This window comes from Populus trichocarpa, chromosome 1 (assembly GCF_000002775.5).
Source record: "Populus trichocarpa isolate Nisqually-1 chromosome 1, P.trichocarpa_v4.1, whole genome shotgun sequence".
Taxonomy (NCBI): domain Eukaryota; kingdom Viridiplantae; phylum Streptophyta; class Magnoliopsida; order Malpighiales; family Salicaceae; genus Populus; species Populus trichocarpa.
The window spans coordinates 36,030,689-36,051,228 of NC_037285.2; the positions used below are offsets into that span (position 1 = coordinate 36,030,689).

Here is a 20,540-nt window from a genome sequence, read left to right on the forward strand (position 1 = left end):
AGAACAAAATGTTAATATCAATAAAACAATAATTAAGATGCATATAAATATATTTTTCATTTATTTATCTAGGATATGATTATTGATGAACCTGTAAAGCCGAATAAAAAAAATAAACACGAATAAAAAATCATATTGGCAAACAAGCAAGTAATGTCCTAAGTATTGATGTAAGAGTTGGTTTCATTAATACATTAGTCCTCGCTCGCTCTTTTAATGCATTGCAAACATCATTATACCTAAAATATATCCATATCTCGTCCTTTCATCATCATGAAGTATTGATCACCAATCTTACTTCTCCTCAAAATCCTCTCAACTTTATGCCCCCAAGTATTACGCACCTGCATGCCCTACTCTCTCTCTCTCTCTCTCTCTCTCTCTCTCTCTATATATATATATATATATATATATATATATATATATATATATATATATATAATAACCAATAAAATAAGTTTAAAGACGCATTCAATAAGTTTATTTAAAATATTTAGGCTAATGTGGATTTCAAAGAGACAATATAAACAAGTAAATATCATACTTTAATCAATTTCATTCGTGTACAAGAGCGGCCTAATTCATCTATTTCATGAGCTAATTAATTTCAGTAGTTAGAGACTTATTTTTTCTAATACATAGTTTTACTCTAATAAGAATATTTTTCAGAGGTTTTGTTCTATATTGAGTTAAAATTTCAAGCAAATCAAAAAATAAAAAGGCATTGCGTTAAAGTCCAGAGGCTACTATATGGGAATTGTATTAGTTTCCTAGCTTGTATTTAGTTTTTTTTTTTTTTTTGTAAACTTTGATTTCAGTAAGTATGAGGTTTTTCTCATACTTTTTTGTTCTTTATTCAATTACTCTGACTTATCAAAGAGTTAACCAAGCTTCATGGTGTCTTTTATACTTCTCATCCGTGTATTTTCATTGGTGTTGGGTGGAGGTTTGATTTTTATAGTCTTGGTGTCTCGATACAAGTTATCATTGTGTCTATTTCAATTCAAAACCTAATATTAGCTTTCTTAGGAAAAGTCTATTTGAATATGAGTTTTTTTATCTTTAAATTCATGGGGTTCACATCAGTTTATATTAGAGCAAGACTCTAAATCAAGTTATATCTTTTCTATCTTCAAGTCTATACATACTTTATGGTTGTTGAGTTTTTTATCTTAAAAACTAGTTGTAATATCAAGTTAACAAAAAAAGAAATTATTTACAATATTGATTAATACAGTCTTATATATAAAAAAAACCAAAGAAAATCACAAGAAAAGAAATTTTTAAGGTTTGCCATAAATCTTGATTAAGAAAAAACAGGCTAATTTTTGCGTCATTGTTTTTTTTTCTCGACCAATATATATATATATATATATATATATATATATATATATATATATATATAAGTGCTTTTATTATTTTGAGATGTTTAAACCTTATTTCCTTAGTTTTTTTTTTAATTTTCATAGTCTTTTTTTTGTCTTCGTATCGTTCATATTTCATACGAATTCATGTTGATATTCGTAATTTTATATTGATAGTTTTTAGTCTTTGTTGTTTTTTGAGTTTTTACATTATTTAATTGTGCCATTAAGATATTAATCTTTTATTTCTTATAAACAAATTCCTTAAAAAACTAAAATCTTGAGAATTGAGTGATAAAGGATGCATGTGAGCATATTAGAGTGAAAGCTAATAGTGGATCATCACCGCTTAGAGGTAGAAATAATCCCAAATAGAGTTTATTTAACCATACAAAAACAATTGGAGTTGATAAATTTAGGGTTTGCTGAAGTAATGAATGAGTTGGCTAGTTTGAGAACCAAAGTAGCTAGTTTTTAAGATGAGCCAAACCATAAGGGTTTGGAAGGAAGAATGTTTGCGAGATGAGCTAATTCACCTTCGAAAGAATCTATAACTGAAAATACAAATAAGAAGGCGAAGGATTTTGATGATAGCTATGGTGGTAGGTTTTCACTACATAGAAACCAAAGGCCTACGGGAATTCAGCCACTTAAGCAATTCAATCATATGAGGGTAGATAAGAAAGATGGGTTTTCAGGATGGTTTGGATAAATATTAGGGCATTATTAAAATGAAGATTCCAGTTTTTCAAGGAAAAATTGATCTGAAAGCTTATTTGAAGTGAGAAAATAAAATGGAGTTGATTTTACTATTATAATTACTTTAAGGTAAAGAAAATAAAACTTGTTGATAATTATTTTATTGACTATGTTATTATTTGGTGGGATCAATTGTTTGTATAAATAAGGAGAAATGAAGAGGGACCTATAGAGACTTAGGATAAGATGAAAACATTCATGAGAAAAAGGTTTATTCTTGGTCATTATTATACAGAACTAGATTAAAGATTGTAGAGTTTGTGGTAGGGTTCTAGAAGTGTGGAGGATTACCATAAAGAAATGGAGATTGTCATGATTAGAGTTAATGTTTTAAAGGATAGAGAAGTTATAATAACGATGTTCCTGAATGGATTGAATAGAAAGATAACTTATGTGGTTAAATTGCAGCACCATGTTAAGCTTTAAGATATGGTTCATATGATTACCAAGATAGAGAGACGGTTGAAGAGGAAGGGCACATCAATAAAGTAATGTGGGTTTTTTTTTTAGCTTGGAGGCTGAATTATATGAGAGAATGGGCAACTACATCAAAGCCAAATATTATAAGCAACAAAGCTGAATTATTTAAGATTTGGAGGAAAGATTTGGACATTGAAACAAAAGGTAAAGCCAAGATCCCATCTAATTATAATTGTGATATTTAATTGTTTCACGTGTTTGAGGAGTGGACATATAGCTTCAAAATGTTCAAATAGAAGGACTATAGTTATGAAAGAGCATAAGTATATTGAATTTGAAAGTGATGAATTCAAAAAGGATGAGATTCCACCATTTGATAATTATAGTGATTTTGAGTATCTAGTTGATAGAGAGACTTTGATGATTAGAAGAACACCTAATGTTTAAATTAAAGAGGAGGATGTACAAAAACAAAGGAAGAACATATTCATTGTTGATAATGGGAGTTATACTAATGTTGCTAGTAATAAACTTGTAAAAAAATTGAATCTAAGTACTATTAAATATGAAAAGCCCTATAGATTTCAATAATTAAATGATTGTAGAGAAGTAAGAGTTAATAAGCAGGTCTTGATTTCTTTTTCAATTGGAAAATATAAGGATAAAGTTTTGTGTGATGTTGTGCTTATGTATACTACTCATTTATTGTTGGAGAGATCTTGACAATTTGATAGAAAAACCAAGGATGATAAATTTAAGAACATGTATTATATTGAGAAGGATGTGAAGACATTCACACCTGTACCATTATCGCCTAGACAAGTATATGAAGACCAATTGAAATTAAATGGAAAAAGAAAAAATGAAGAAAAAAAATAACCATGTAAGATTTGATAAAGACTTTAAAGAAAGTGAGTCAAGAGATAAGAAGGTTAGATTTGGACAAAATAAAAATTAGTGGGGATTCAACTGAGAGAGAATGAAAAAAAAAAAACAGAGAAGAAAAGAAGAGTGAGAAAAAAAAGAGTGGAAAAAATAAAGAAACATAATTTTTATGTAAATAGGGTGAAATTAAGAATGCTTATTTTTCTAACATGCCTATAATTTACTTGTGTATAAAAAGAAATATTTTAACATTAATTATCTTGATCATTGTCTTCTTAGTGTTTATGTTTTTTTATTACAAGATTTTAAGGACATCTTTCTTGATGATATTCTTAGTAGGTTGCCACCTATTAGGGAAACTGAAGATCGAATTGATCTTGTACCTATAACATCTATACCTAATTGGCTAGCCTACAGAAGCAATCTTGAGGAGACAAGGGAACTTCAAAGGCAAGTAAAAGAATTGATGATAAAATGGTACATAAGAGAAAGCATAAGTCCATGTGTAGTTCCAGTATTGTTAATACCGAAAAAATATGGGATTTAAAGGATGTGTGTTGATTGTCATGCCATCAATGGTATTACGGTAAAGTAGAGACATCTAATTCCTAGACTTAATTATATGTTTAATGAATTGTATGAGTCTTCTATATTTTCTAAGATTGATTTGAAAAAAGAATATCATCAAATAAGAAAGATACAGGGAGATGAATGAAAAATTGTCTTTAAAACTAAATATAGCTTGTATGAACAGTTAGTTATGTCTTTTGCACTTACTAGTACACCTAGTACTTTCATGGGATTGATGAACCATATTTTGTGTGATTTTATAAGTAAGTTCATTGTGGTTTATTTTAATGATATTTTGATTTATAGCAAGAATTTATAGGAGCATGTTGAACGTTTAAGGAATATAATGGTTGTTTTATGAAAAGAATGTTTATATGTTAATCTGAAAAAAATATGACTTTTGTATGGAAAATATTGTATTTCTTGGATATTTATTAGAAAACAGATATTTTGTATACCTAATTGTTCTATGCGTGAATTGTTAGTTCATAAAGCTCATGAAGATGTATTAATGAGACACTTTTGGGTTGCTAAGACTTAAGATATTTTGTATGAGCATTTTTATTGGTCTAAGGTGAAAAAAAATGTGCAAAAACTTTGTAATAGATGTATAGCATATAGACAAGCTAAGTCTAAAGTTTTATCTTATAGTTTATATACTTCTTTGTTAGTGCCTAAGGAACCTTGAGTTAATATATTTATGGATTCTATACTAGGTTTTCCTAGGTAAATAAAGGGCAGAAATTCTATTTTTGTAGTTGTTGATATATTTTTTAAGATTACATATTTCATATCTTGTCATAAAACGAATGATGCAACTAAAATAACAAATTTATTATTTAAGGAGATAGCTTGGCTTTATAGGGTATTTAGGAGCATTGCCATGATGTTAAATTTCTTAGCTATTTTTGAAAGGTTTCATGGGGAAAATTAGAAACAAAATTGTTATTTTCTACTACTTGTCATCCATAAACAGATGATCAAACCAAATTAGTTAATAAGACTTTAACTATATTGTTAACAACTATCATTTAAAAGAATTTAAAAATTTAGGAAGATTGTTTGTCATTTATTGAATTTGCTTATAATAGAAATATGCTTTCTACTATTTTTCTTTTGAAATTATATATGACTTTAATCCTTTAACTACTTTTGATTTGTTTCCTTTACCTATTGATGAAAGAGTTAATCTTAATGACAATATAAAAACACATATAGTAAAGACTCTCCAAGAGAATATAAGGCAGCAAATATATATATATATATATATATATATATATATATATATATATATATATGAGCAATATGCATTTGACGCTAATAAAGGGAAAATTATTGTTATTTTTTAACCAGGTGATTGAGTTTGGGTGAATATGCAAAATGAAAGATTTTCTTAATAAAAGAGATCTAAGTTGATGCCGTTAGGATATAGACCATTCAAAATCTTTGAAAGAATTAATTATAATGCTTATAAAGTGGATCTACCAGACAAGGATGGTGTTACTGCTACTTTTAATATTTTTTATTTCTCTTTGTTTGATGTAAGTAATTATTCATGGACGAATTATTTCAAAAAGAGAAGGGATGATACTATCAAGACTACACTAAAAAAATCCATTGCAAATTCTAATTGGTTCAACTAAAAGATCAATAAAAAAAACTCAAATATACATTCAATAGACTTATTCAGAATATTTGGGTCAATATATATTTCAAAGAGGAAACATCAACAAATGAACATCATACCTTAATCAATTTAATTTATGCATAAGAGAGGTCTGATCCATCTACTTCACAGGGTAATTAATTTCGACGGTTCTAGGCTTATTTTTTTCTAATGCATAATTTTATTATAACAAGCATAATTTTTTATTCGACCATTGAATTGGGCTAAAAGTTCTCTATAAGTTTTTAGAGGTCTTGTTATATATCGAGTTAAAATTTTAGGGCAGTAGAGAGGCCTAATTCATCTACTTCATGGGAAGGCCTTCCGATAAGGTCCAAAAACTAATATGTAGAAATTGTATTAGTTTCCTAGTTGATTTATGATTATTTTTTCTTTTTTATTTAGAAATCTTTTATTATTTTTTCAAAGTTGTTTAGGAAGTTTTTATTAATTATAAATACAGTTATTTAGCTTGTATTTAGTTTTTTTAAGGGACGCAAACTTTGACTTCAACAATTATTATTGTGTGTGTAAGTTTTGCTTATACTTTTTGATTCTTCATTAAACTACTCTAACTTATTGAAGAATTAACCAAGTTTTATGATATTTTCAATACTTATCGTTTACGTCTCTTTATAGGATTTGAGTATGTGTTTGGTTTTATAGTTTTGGTGCCTTGACATATTTTATCGTTGTGTCAAACTCAACTCCAAACCTAATCTTAGCTTTTTTAGGAAGAGTCGATTTGACTGTGTGCTTCTTAATTTTTATATCCATGAGGTTCGCATTAGTTAGTTCAAAAATTGATGGCATTTACCAGTAGCTAACTTTATCTTGTCAAATACTTTTTTTTTTTTTTTTTTTATCATTTTGTATAATTCTTTGTTGTTGAAAAAATGACACTTAGTTGCCGGGTGAAAATATAATGCTAAAAAAATAATGAAGAAATTTGTTGAGTTTAATGTTTTAATTTTTTTTCACATTTAGGGTAAGATCATTTATTTGTTTGTGTATTGGATTTTATTGCCTCTACGTATGATAGTTTGATGGGATAAAATCATTTATTGAGTTGCCCTTTTTGAATTCTTGAGTTTCTTCTTTCATTCTTCTTCATAATTATTGGCTCATCTTCTTCCTAATATAACATCCTATGGTGACATTTTCCATATGATTTCACCTATCTTGATTTAATAATAAAAAATGACAATGTTTGGCTTATTTAGGTTGTTGATGCCATTCTACATCAAAAGCTGTTATTGTCATCCATCATTTTTATTATTTAGTTTAATACCCTGATTCATAAATGAAATGTTGATTGTTGCATATAAGATGTGGGAGGAAGAAATATTGGTGTAAGTTATATCACTAATAAGAGGAATCATAACCTTACATAAATGCACTAGAATTTCTTGTTGAGACATTTTAAAATTTCACTTTAAATGGAAGTTTTTTACTTTTTTATTTGATACATCGATTGTGAATTTTACCTAAGATGATTACTTTGATGCTATTTCTCATATTATTTTAAAAATTATAAAAATTTATTTGACACTATATTCTCATTCGATTTTTCTAACTATAAAGTTTTGAATTTTTATATGACTTATTATGCCATGGTTACCTTTTGTTACTGTGTGAATAAAATGATTTAGAGTTTCTTTTATTGGTTGAATTTTGATACATAACTAAGAAAATGTCCCCTTGTCAAAATATTGACTAATGAGGCATAATGCATATCGAATTTTATAAAAACATGATGGAATTTGTTGTAAAGAACGATCTGTGATTATTAAAAAAAAAAATCCTAAATAAAAGAAAAATAAAGCCTAGAAAAAAGTAATAGATTTTGCTTGTTTATTACATAAAAATCAAATCAAATCAGATTGAAATTGATCGGTTTAAAGCATTTTTTAGTTTGATTCTAAATTTTTCTAAAAAAATATTCTGATTTGGTTGTTTATTTTAATCTAAAAGAACAAAAAACAATCACCCTTAAAGAGAATTACATTTTCTTTTTTCTTTTTGTTTTTTTAAAATGGTTGCAATATTAAAAGTTTCTAGTGGGCTAAGCTCCATTTGTTTTTGTAATGCGAAGTAGTGTAGTCTATATTTTGCTCTAACAATATATTTGAAAAAGTTTAGTTAATCTACACACACCATAATTTTACATAGATCCCATTAAAAATTCTTTGTTAAAACCTTGATTAATAATAATAAAAAAATCAATAAAAAGCTATTACAATGTCAAACACACTTTCTTGGAATCAACTTTTATGATAATAAACCCACCTTTTTTATAAATTCAATTCACTCCCTCTTGAATTCAAATCAACAATTTTGATTGATAGGTGTGAAAAAAATAAAATAAGTTTTTAGAAAAACAAAATGGGTTTCAAATAAATTTAGAAATTAGAAAAAAAAAAAAACTAAAAGAGGAAGGGATTTTATTGTACCCCATCTCATAAAACACTATTCATTTAAATAGTACTTTGCTTATTTTTTTTTATCTTATTTTATTCTCATTTGATTTTTTTTAATTAATTTTTTTTAATTTTATTATTCAATATTAGATTTTATTTTTATTAAGTTGTTACACTCTAATGATATAGGTTGCAAATTTGGGACTTAACCTGAGTTTTTCTCTTTTTTTAATTGATCCCTCTTTACGAAGCATTATTCAATGAAATGGTGTTTTGTTTTATTTTTTTTTCTTAGCTTTTCTCCCTTGACTTTTTATAATCATTTTTTTTAAATTTCATCATTAAATATTGAATTTGTTTTATATTAGGCTATTTCATTCTCACAACACAAGTTGCAAGTTAAATCAGTTGACTAAGGTTTTTTCCTTTTTCTTAATTGACTCCCTTCAAATTTCATCTTTTAATATTGAATTGAATAGGAATTGAGCCTCATGATTTATTTTGATTCGCTTTCTGTTAAGTTATCCCAGCCTTATGATCCGATGATAATGTTTAATTGGTTAACTCAGATTATTTTTTGTTTTCTTTTTGTTAATTGGTTTTTTTTTCCGATTTCATCATTCGACATTGGGTCAGCTAAAAATTGAGTTTTATAATTTGTTTTAATTTACTTTTTATGAGGTTATTCTAGTCTCATGACTAGGATCGCGGGTTTGACATGTTAACCCAAGTTAAATCAGGTCTTTTTTTTATATTTTTTTATGAGATTATTTAGGTCTCATTACCCAAGTCACGTGTCCTTTAATATTTGATTTACTTTTCATTGGGTTGTCCAAATCTTATGATATGGGTCGCAAATTTGACTTTTCCCTCGAATTTTTATCTTTTAATATTGGGTTGATTGAGAATTAGATTTTGTCATTTGTCGATTTACTTTATATTATGTTATCTCAATTTCATGACTTATGGATAGTGTTTAGCGGGTTAATCTAAGTTGACTCAGGTTGTTTCTCATATCATTTTTTTAATTGATTTTTTTTTTTCTAATTTGACCATTCAAAATTATCTCGATTAAGAATTGAACTTCATAATTTGTTTTAAGTTGATTTTTATTGGGCTGTCTTGGTCTTATAACAAGGATTGGGGGTTTGACTGATTAACCTAAGTTAAATCAAGTCATTTTTTTTTATTTTTTTTTATGAAATTATCTCAGTCTCATGACCCAGGACCTTCAATATTGGATTTGCTTTTTATTGAGTTGTCATAATCTCAAGACCTGAGTTGTGAGTTTGACAAGTTAACTTGGTTGACATAATTATTTTTTCTTTTTTTAATTGATTTTTTTCATCAATTTCATCATTTAATATTGGGCTGACTAGGAATTAGGCTTCATGATTTGTTTTTTTTTGCTTTTTATTAGGTTATCCCAACCTCATGACCCGAGAGTAGTGTTTAACTAGTTAACTCAAGTCATTTTTTATTTTATTTTTTAATTTCATCATTCAATATTTGGTAAATTAGGAATTGAGTTTCATAATTTGTTATGTTTTGTTGTATATAGGATTATCTTGTTCTCATGACCAATATAGGTTGCGAGTTTGGTGGGTTAAATCAAGTTGTTTTTTTATTTTCTCTTTATAAGGTTATCCTAGTCTCATGACCCGAGTCATGAGTTTGACATATTGACTCAGATTGTTTTTTTATGTTCTTTTTTTAATTTGTTTTTTAAATTTTATCCTTCAACATTGGACCAATTGAAAATTGAGTTTCATAATTTTATTTTGATTTGTTTTCTATGAGGTTATCTCGGTCTTATTAACGAGGTTGCAAGTTTGACAGTTTAGCTAGATTCTTTTTTTAGGTCCTTTATTTTAATTTTTTTTTGAATTTCATCTTTTAACTTTTGATTGATTGAGAATTTGACTTCATAATTTGTCTTGATTTACTTGCTATGAGGTTATCATAATCTTATAGTCTGGGTTGTAGATTTAGTATGTTAACCTGGATCGAATCAAGTCAATCTAATATGTTGTCACTTAATATCATAAAAGTATGTCACATTGGAATTTGTTTTAGTTAAACAATGTTTTTACTGATTTTTCGGATTGTTTTTGGATCCATCAAATAAATTGGATCACATAAATCAACCCTACACATTTTAACTTGAAAAATACATTAGCAACATCCATAATATTTTTTTCATATTGAATTGTTTTTTATCTAACGCAATGTAGTATTGTTGTTAGAATCGCGAGTTAACTCGTAAAATTGTATAATTTTACGAGTCAACATGTATCTAACATGCAAAATCAGACTAAAAACTTGAAACCAGTAAAATCGGACTTAACTCGTGCAAAATTAGTAAAATCAGTAAACTTGGTAAATCCGGTCCGATTTGACGAGTTTACTAAATTTGTAATATGAACCAAGTCAGGTTCAAATTTGGCATTAAAATGTTTCATAACCAGTTTTGCGAGATTAGACATATCTTTCAAACTGTACATTGGATAGAGCTAAAATTTTACAGGAAAATATTAGACACATGAGAATATATTGTAGTAAATTTTCAGGTCAAATGGAGTTTGAGAACATAATAGTTTGGAGGGTTAAAGTTAGTAAACGAATCTTGTTAAATATGTCAAACTAGACCTTCGTGTACTGTTTGGGACATATCTGGAGCTATCAATGGAAGTTTGCTGCGATTAAAGTTGGGCTGGAAACTAGACATTTAAAGCTTTCCAACCATATATTATAGGCTCAATAATTCATCCAGACGAGAAAGAGCGACATGTTTGAAATCAGAACTCAAATCTGCCAAAAATATACGAAAATTAGAGATTCGGATTACATGAAAGAATTTTAACATTAATACTTTTTATTATTCTATTTTATTTATTTATTTAATTCTGAATAATTATTTTTAATTTGAAGTTTTTCTAGCGTATTAGACATTATTTAGGGGTTTATTTCATTATTGAATTTATCTTAGTTAATTACTAACTTGGACTCATTAGCTTGCAAACTAAAAGAGGTCCATTAGGACTTATTATGATGGAAACAACCAAGTTGTCACCAGGTTCATGAGTACTTACTACCATTCAATGATTCTCCTGTATTGAGAAGTTTTGTTTTGAGACTTTTTATTTCTCCATGTCATTAATTTATTGATTCATACTATTTATCTCTCTTGTTTTATTTATATCACTCATTGATTATAATATTGTTCACTTACTTCATTAGATTTTAATATAATTTAATTTCTTAACTGAAATTATCAATATATAATTAATTAAAAAATTATCTTATGATTTTATAATTTTTCAATTCAAGTTTATATTATATTATTTATATCATATCAAAAAATTATTTTTTACAACCTTGCAATGCAGTAAAGATCCATGATGTAGTAGGTCTTCAGTTCGAGTCTCACAAACTTCAGGGTCATTGGAGACTTACATGGTCGTTAACTTCAGGGTCCGTAAAATTAATCGAAGTACGCGCAAGCTGGTCCGGACACACACCTACATTAATAAAAAAAAAATCCATGATATAGTAAATCCTAAAATAAATTAAAAAAAGAGAGGGCAGGGACAGATTTGTAATTATGTAACAAAATTAAGATGATGGCAACAGTATGCAGTGCCACGTGAGTGGGGATTAGCAAAGAAGTGGGGAGGGGGGAGTTGAATTCGTCATCAACCTCAGAGAGAGAGAGATGCGTTGGAGGCGCGAGGATTTAGAGGTTTCTGTTGCAGTAGTGAGTAATCATATCCTATCCATCTCTTTTTCACTTAGTTATTTTATTATTATGTTTTATTACATTTGATTGATTCCCAGTTTTATTTATTTCTAAGCAGAAGAAATCTGCTCAACATTGAAAAAAAACAAAACCGAGAATGGGGAACTTGATGAACAAGGAGCCACCACCACCTATGGTGCTGGTCCCTCCTCTCTTCGACTTCCCTCCTCTAGCTGCCCGCACCAGGTTTTTATTTATATTTATTTAGATTGCGAGAAATTATTAAAAAATGATTTGAGAGAGAGCAGAGTACAGTTCTCATTTCAAGTTTGCTGCTATTTTAGGTATGGAATGGTATTACATTTATGTTGAATTATATATATATATATATATATATATATATATATATATATATATAATTGTAGGATGCTGGAGTCATCTTATAACATATTATTTGGGAAGTTGGCTTTGAAGTGCCTTTTTGAGGATTACTTTGAGGAAGCTTCACATTTTACCACAAGAATTATGCTGAAGCCAATTGATGATCCTCACGTCGATTTCATTGCAACTGTATCCATTCCACACTGTTCATCTTCCTTATTTTACAACTTTTTACTTTTAAAATTATGTTACTTCACTATTAGACATGCATTATATGATTTATGATTTAGGCCCTATTTGGGGCTGCTTTTGCATCACAAATTTTGAATTTTGTCTTTCTAGATCGTTTTGATGGACTGATGTCAAAAATGAATTTTTGTATTTTTAAGCGAAAAACAACCTCAACTACACTCCCAAATAGGCTCTTAACCTTTTTTTTTTCGCCCCTTAACATGAAATGATTAGCTTTCAGGTCCGCTAAACCATAAACCGGAGGAGAACATTGTGGGAAATGCTTTGTTTCGCTGGCAAAGGTTTTTTTTTCCCTCTCTCCTCTGTCTAAATGCTATATTGCAACTATTTAACAATGAGTCTTTATATGAGCAGTGATTTGGATGACCCTCATTCATTCATGGACCTTTTTGTTTCAAGTTCTGACCCGTGAGCAAATTATTACCTTGCCTTGTTATATTCCTTTTTTTTAAGTATTTGTGCTCTTCTTTGCCGAGACCATCTAAACTTTAAATATACACCTCAGCATTTTGCAAATGCGCTCTTCTGCTTACTACCCTAAATATGGATTTGGAGCATTTGGCATTTTTCCATTACTTATGCGAAAAAGGTATGCCCCTCCTTACTGTTAGAATGATGTTAAATGAGTCCTCGGGTATCTTGGTGACTTTTATTTTTTCAAATTTATCCTTTCACAAAGCTCACTACTGTTGCAGAATATCTACAGAAGATTATGGTGTTGTAGGACTCAGATACGGCTCAGAAAACTTATCAGTTGGAGCCGCACTTATGCCCTTGGCCTGTATGTAATCTAAATTTATATAATGTCATTTTAGATATATAATTCATTTTAATGGCCATATACGCATGTGAGTGGATGGATGCATGGACGAGTGTGGTCATGGGTTCCCTTAATTGCTGCTTTCCATTTTTCTGCTCTCACCTTTATTTATTCTTTCTGTCTGGAAGATTTCCTAATGATACTGTATTAACATTTTCAATGATTTTCTTAAGTTGAATCAACATGCTAACTTTATTCCTTGAAATACCATGTAGATGGGATGCAGGGGAAAAGGTAGTGGAGGGTAGGGTGGGGCAGGAAATAAATGCTAAACTGATATCTATTAAGGAATGCAAAATTTGAATGCCAGATGTATTGTATAATTTCTACTCTTCATCGCTTGCAAAGACTATGTTTCATATTTAAACCAGTTCTGCAGAATTTACTGCAGTTCTAGAACCTGGCTAAAATGATATTATTTCCATTACATCTCCCTTTCTCTTAAGCAAAAATGACGGGGCCTAGGGACAGAGCCAGCTGTATTTTGAGTGTATGTGAGTGGGGTCAATTGACTCCATTCAACTTTGAAAATTGATAGTCGTAGCTAATAGTGAAACAAATATTTTGGACTCTTATTCATTTGAGACCCCATTAACACACCAATGTTCAATCATAAGATAAGAAGCTGGAATAAAATTTATACCTTGATCATAAAAATGATCTGTTGTTGTATTTCCTAATTGATCATGCATATTGCAATAAAGGAGGGCTGCTGTTCCTTACCCATGTATTTCTTTTTGTGCTCTATTAACAAGAAACTTTTCATTCATTATAAAAAAGAAACCTTCACATACATGAACACACAAATATATTTACATCTATTCATTTGAACATTTAAGATTAAATTTTTTGCTCATATGCCTTGAATGTTTTGTCTCTGAGAAATAACTACTGCTCCAATAAATAAATCAAGGTTTCATCTGTTTAGTCATTTTATTTAATAATTCTTTCCATTATTTCTCACCCCTTCTGTCGTTTACTTTACATTTAGAATGATCTCTATCCTCTATAGAGATGGGTCTTTAATGATATAAACTACAAAACAAAATAAAAGAATACAGAAAAGAGAGTGGGGTGACATAGGGAACTAATGACTTTTTGTTACCATAATTCATAGTCTTTAGCTTGTATATTCTTCTTCTTTCCACTTTTCTAAGTTTGTTAGTAATGTATAATTAATTAATCGAGTGACTAAACTGAAAAAGGAAAATTCTGACTCCACTTACTGGGATCATCATCTTCTGGCCATATTACTTGGAGAAACTATCCTTCTTTGCATGTGTTTACTTGATCGACGCTTTGTATCCTAGAAATTATGAGTCACCAAATATGAGTGATTCCAGCTTTTGGAGATACTAGTTATTCACATGTATTTTGGATATTATTGTTGTGATTTCCAGCTAAATATGAGTCACCAAAGCATGCATGGCTAGTGAGCAAAATGGGAAGGCTAACTGTTGGTGTGCAATATGAGCCGCAATGTAAGTTTTTCCCATGTTAAATTTATTTTACAAGTTTCTTAAAGTAGCCTCATGAATCTGAATATTGCTTCCTTTGCCTAGATGTAAGTTGGCTGTCTTCTCTTGATGTTGTCTTTTTTTCTTTCTTATTTATTCTTGTTTTTCTTGATATACTTCTTGAGTTCAGTTGCTTTAAGGAGCTGATGTCAGTTCTTCTGACTGCATCCTATACTTATTTTGATTAAGGTTTTCATAATCTTTGGAGTGCGAGTGTGTGAACGTATTTGCATGTTAAATTGTTTGCACATTAAGAGTTTGTATAGAGTAGTCTAGTAAATGCATGCATTCTGAGATAGAAGAGAAAGAGCAAAGGGGAAGGGTTGCAAGGATTAGGCGGGTCGGATATTTTTCTTTGTCAATTAAATGAATGAAATTGATGATCATGTGGATTGCAGCAACTGTCTTTTAAGGGAAATAACATGCATCTTTCGAGGGATCTAATTCATCTTTTTGCAAAATTTCTAAAATACTAGCTATACTGCTAAGAATGCTGACTTAGGGTACATTTGGTGAGCAGATGGGACTAGATAGGACTGCACTGGACTGGATGGGACAAGATTGTCCCATGAAAAAATGCAGGGACCAAAATTTGGCTGAGATGGGAGAGAAACTGCTTTCGTCTTGTCCCACTTGCATAACAAAGACCATTACAAGTGAAATTGTCTTGTCATGTCTAATCCAATCTTGTACCGAACATGCCTTAAGCATGTTTAATGGGCCTTTTGACATGGAAAACTGGAGAGATCATATCCAATTTTGTAAAACATTATAGAAGATTGGTTTCCAGTTATTAGTATTTTTCAATTTGCTAGTCCATATATTAGTTTGTTAAAAATGATATTTCATTGTTTTATTTTTAAAAAATTCTTTTGATATACAAGGAGACAACTCTTAAAAAGTGGTGTTTAATGTTCAACTTGTTGATGTTGCTCTATTAGATGGAAGCACAGATGGCGCTAAATACAAGAATTTAATGAATTGGAGTGCCGCAGTTGGATATGGAGTAGGATCCGGGAGCCCCTTGAGCCCTTCTTTCAATTTCAGTCTTGAACTTGCTAAAACTTCCCAGGTTAGTTTCTTATGCTTTTTTATTTTATTCTTTAGAGCTTTATTAAACTGCATGGTGTCATAGCATTTTTTGATGTGGAAAATGGTATCTTAATGCTAGCTTCAGGTTTTACATGATTTTGCTATATTGCAGACCCCTTGATGATGATACACTTAAGTTATGGTTAAAGAAGATCTATCTAGTATGGAAAATCAAAACTAAGTTATGCAATTCTTCATCAACAAAGAGGTTTTCTAGCCTAAGAATAAGTTATAAAGTTAGGTTTCTCAGTTTAAGGATTTGAATTTCTGTTTTGGACTATTTTGTAAGTAGGGGCAGAATTGTATGCATGTCCCTACGATTCCCTTTCGTGGTAATTTCTAGAATCACCTTGAAGGTCTTCTCGTATTTAGGAATCTGTGTCTTATTCTTTCATAGTTTATTCCTGTTTAGTTTCTAAGGATCAGTGATCCTAGTCTTTTATGGTTTCCTAATCTCTATAAATAGATAGAGATGGTGTGTTTTAATTTTCACCACAGTTGAGTTATGAAATAAATTGAGAGTTATGTTATTTTGAAGTCTTGGTGCCTAAGGTTTCTTCTCCTTTCTCTTGTTTTCCTGTTTCCTATAATTTTTATTCTCCCTTGCCATAATTTTCTGCTGATAGAGTGCTGCAGGTTTCTGTTCGCAACCTGATTTCTCCTTAATTCTTGCTAAACAAGCTCTATTCAACCATAATTCCACAAATAACAAACCCTTGCTCACACTGAATCCCCCATAGGACAAAAATCCAAAATATTTCTAACATGGCTTGAATACTAGCACTAGGTTCTGGATTTTGACTAACAATCAAAATGTGAAAGCATCTATTGCACTTTAGAAGATAATGATCATTTTCTGATGCTAAATTTTTTATTTGTTATTCATCCTATAATATGCACTTTATTGAGTGCTGATATGCTTATTTTCAACTGTAGTTCATTGCCTCATTCTATCAACATGTGGTCGTCCAGAGACGGGTATTCTTCTCTTCTCTATCTGTTTTGTCCTACAAGTGGCGTTTTGTTTCCACTAATTATATATACAGCTTGTCATAAACTTGTTGACCATTAGGCTGATTTCTCACAAGCTATCATATTATTAATCGATTCCTTGTTTTTACATGTACTAGGTTTTATTTTGTTCTTTCTGTTTAGGTAGATCAAATTGAACATTTCATGGGATGGAATACATTAGTTATCGAGTAGTGAGTGGACTTTTGTGGGTTTTCATCAAAAGACATGCAAATAGTCTGCTAGATAATCTCTACTGGTATTTCTGTAAACATAAGGTGCAGTCAATTATATTAACCAGATGAAAACTTTATTTCCTTTCTCCTGTGTTCAGGGGATTTTTAATTACAAAAAGAATCTAACTTCTAGATTATTAGAGTATCTGTTGTAACTGGATCATTGGTCAAACAATTTGTATTATATTTCTATATGATTTCTTTATTATATTGTAAGATGTTAGCTAAAACATGTTTAAGTTTTGCTTGTGGTGGTTTATCATGCATTCTTGTATGCTAGTTGCAGTTGGTTTGATCAGTTCCAAGAATTTTTCATATGCAAAAATGTTAAATGAAACCATTAGAAGGTTAATATATCTTGATCTTCTAGAATTGATAATGAAATTTGAATCTCAATATAGGTTGGTTTTCTTACCCATCTGCTGTTTAGAAGATCAAGGAACAGCAAAACTAGAATGAACCATTATTTTATACAGCAGCTTGGTTAGGAAACATTGATATTGGATTCTGAGTGCCTAGGAGATAAATATGTTTTCCTGAATTCTGACAAGCTTTACTGCTTCAACTACACAGGTAAAGAATCCGCTTGAAGAAAATGAAATAGTTGGAATTACGAATTACATTGACTTTGGATTTGAGTTACAGACAAGGTATTACAAGTGACATTCTTGGAATGTAATCAATGTTATTATCAGATTTTAATGTGGTGAGTTTTGAAGGGTTGACGATCCCAAAACATCAAACAATATCCCAGATTCCACCTTTCAAGCTGCTGCTTCCTGGCAAGCAAATAAAAATTTCTTATTGAAGGTAGCTGTAATTCTGGTGCAATATTATTATTATAGTTTTAGATAGTATTGTGCTAGACACATGTCTGTACTCCAAACTTTTGCAGGGAAAGGTTGGACCTCTCAGCTCAACATTAGCATTTGCGTTCAAGTCATGGTGGAAACCTTCCTTCACCTTCAATATTTCAGGTGCTAGTGGTTATAAATAGTTTCAAGTATTCGCTCTGCAGTGCTGTCTGTGGATAGGTTTTGATTGCTTTTCTTTTTTTAACTTAGACCATTATAAGTCTAAATTACATCACAATTATTAGCTACGTTATATGGTTAGAATATTTATTTCAAACCCTTTTGGTTTACATATCGATTTATAGTCTGGTACATTACATTTAAAGGATGGTGCTCTGCATATACTAACTTGTATTTGGGCATGCAATGTAAAATGAAACACTCAAATGTTTTGTGGCATCTATCTCAGGAAAATAGTGGATTATTGTAATCATGATAAACGTGAAATAGATGCTGTAAACTTTGAAATGTGAAAGTGCACCCATATCATGGAACAATTAAAAGACAATTAGATGGTTTGAAGTTGGGCTGATGTTCTGCATCGATGTTTTCTATTGGGATTGCTGCTTTAGTTGATGCATAACATGCTGAGTAGACTTGTTTTGTTGATGAATAGGCATTTTGATCCAGATATGATAAATCAATCAGAAAAGTTTTGGCAAGAAACATACTGATTGAGGATAAGTTGGTAGAAAAAGGTAGAAAGAAACTGAATTCTCTACAGGAGGAAAAAAAAATTGAAGTCAAATAAAGAAAACCCTATAGAAGAGGGTAAACTGCTATTGAAGAGGGCTGAAGAATTGAAAGAAAAGCCTATGGGAGAGGATTCAAATAAACAGAAGAAACAATGCTTAATTCTGATCTTTAATTCATAATCATTAATGTTCTATGCCTTCTATAAAGAATATGGTGTTTATATAAACACCAAAATAAGTAGGAAATAAGAATCCTAATAAAGTATTACCTTTTAACAACAACAACAACAAAATCGTAGTAAGCTACCTAAATAATAATAAAAGTCTAAATGTACTAAATTATAGACTTTCTTGTTCCTGCACTGCATCATACTCCGCTAGTTGGAGAAATCTCGATCACGAGTTTTGAAATTTTGGAGAAATAGAAACCCTTTGTTTGAAGCTCGAACCCAAAAACTTGAAGTCACTTCTGCACTCTTGATACATACTACCCGTTGCTCTAAGGTAAGAACAAGGTGTTTGTAGAGAGGAATGAGAAAGTCACTTGCTTGTGTATGAATACTTTGTTCCTCCAACTCTACTTGTATGAAGCTCCATTTTTTTTATTTAATCACAAATATTGTTTTTGTTGCTTTTGTTATAAGCGTGTAAACTGTTATGAGGCTTTCAGTTTTGTAACCAAGCAAATAATCTGATTGTTTTGTAGCTACTAGAGATCGTATTATTGGAAAGACATCATATGGTTTTGGAATCCGTATTGAAAATCTCAGAGAAGCCAGGTTCATTAATTTGTTTGTCCTTTTATAACCTAGTGTATATCTAAAAAAAGCTGCTGAGCAGTGATACTCTGCAAGCTCGAGAAACATGATCAAACTTGTTGCAGAAGTCATCAAGTTTTCATGTTTTTATGACAACTGGATCCTGACATGTTGACGAGCTTGCATGAGCTTGAGCTCTATGTGGTAATTGAAGTGTTCTAAATTTGAAATCTTTGCAAGCAACGATTTTCTATCCTTGCTGATAGTGCACATATGCAGTTATCAAAGAGCTGATCCAAATTTTGTAATGCTGACTCCAAGCAAGGAGCATCTGGCGGAGGGCATTATTTGGAAAATTGGGAAGCGGCCTATGCTGCAATCTGATGTAAATGCAGGGAATTTTGATGGTTTGCCAAGGGAATTGAGACCCCTAGGGAAGATTTTGTAAATTTGAGTTTCTAAGCGCGTTCTTGTTCAAGTAGATAGCAGAACTTATCATGGGTATTTCCATTGGCCTGTTTGATATCCTAGCCATGAGAGGGAACCCGGGTGTCATTTGTCCTGCAAAATGGACTCTGGTGTTGCAATATGTGACAAAAAATTGTTTAACATCGACAGATCTTTCTGTTGATTTAAGATTCTTGAGTTTAAATTGGTTAGGATGCTGATTATTATTATTATTTTTCCTGTGGTCAAGTTTGTTTGCTCATGTTGTGTTGTGGCTGCATTGCTCTTGTTATTCTAGGCACCAATACAATGCAGGTGCATTGTGTTAGTGTCCTGGAGAGCTTACAATGAGCAAAATAGACATCTCGGCAACGATGTCCATTTTTGGTCGATGGCTGCATAAAATAGAAGAGAGCTGGCTAATTTACCTCTGGAGGTTGAGTTCTGTTTTCAGTTGTAAGCCGTGCAGCCCTCGCATAAGATCATTGACATCCTTGCTCTGTTCAAGGGAAAAGTGCTCCCTCTGACTTCGAAATTGAAGATGATAGGTTCAGATTTTAAGATGCATCAATGGAATTAAATGATCTGGAGAAGCAAAATTTTTAAAACTCACATTGCTTTTCTTGCATGCTTCCTTTGATTAATTAATCAAAG

The 20,540-nt window shown here is 30.4% G+C and overlaps 1 protein-coding gene across 3 annotated transcripts; it reads left to right on the plus strand.

Moving 5' to 3' along the window:
• The first annotated feature begins 11,725 nt into the window (after positions 1-11,725).
• Positions 11,726-20,119, plus strand: LOC7487857 (uncharacterized). Of its 3 annotated transcripts, none has more exons than XM_002300001.4 (15): positions 11,726-11,841; positions 11,942-12,069; positions 12,249-12,393; positions 12,670-12,737; positions 12,811-12,864; positions 12,962-13,045; positions 13,152-13,237; positions 14,677-14,757; positions 15,735-15,865; positions 16,822-16,863; positions 17,706-17,782; positions 17,852-17,942; positions 18,028-18,109; positions 19,388-19,460; positions 19,719-20,119. In XM_002300001.4, exons 2-15 carry the CDS (start codon positions 11,981-11,983, stop codon positions 19,885-19,887), a joined length of 1,272 nt encoding a protein of 423 aa, XP_002300037.1. In that variant the 5' UTR covers positions 11,726-11,841; positions 11,942-11,980; the 3' UTR covers positions 19,888-20,119. The 3 variants fall into 3 exon arrangements, with proteins under 3 accessions (XP_002300037.1, XP_024457965.1, XP_052306083.1); XM_024602197.2 differs by having other exon boundaries at positions 11,750-11,841; positions 11,922-12,069; XM_052450123.1 differs by having other exon boundaries at positions 11,750-11,841; positions 11,939-12,069.
• Positions 20,120-20,540: the final 421 nt, after the last annotated feature.

Excerpts from the sequence above, each read along its gene's own strand:
- LOC7487857 (XM_002300001.4), top strand. The coding sequence starts at position 11,981 with ATGGGGAACTTGATGAACAAGGAGCCACCACCACCTATGGTGCTGGTC. Across the intron at positions 14,758-15,734 it reads TGTGCAATATGAGCCGCAAT|ATGGAAGCACAGATGGCGCT; the intron begins GTAAGTTTTTCC and ends TTGCTCTATTAG. Across the intron at positions 16,864-17,705 it reads ATGTGGTCGTCCAGAGACGG|GTAAAGAATCCGCTTGAAGA; the intron begins GTATTCTTCTCT and ends TCAACTACACAG.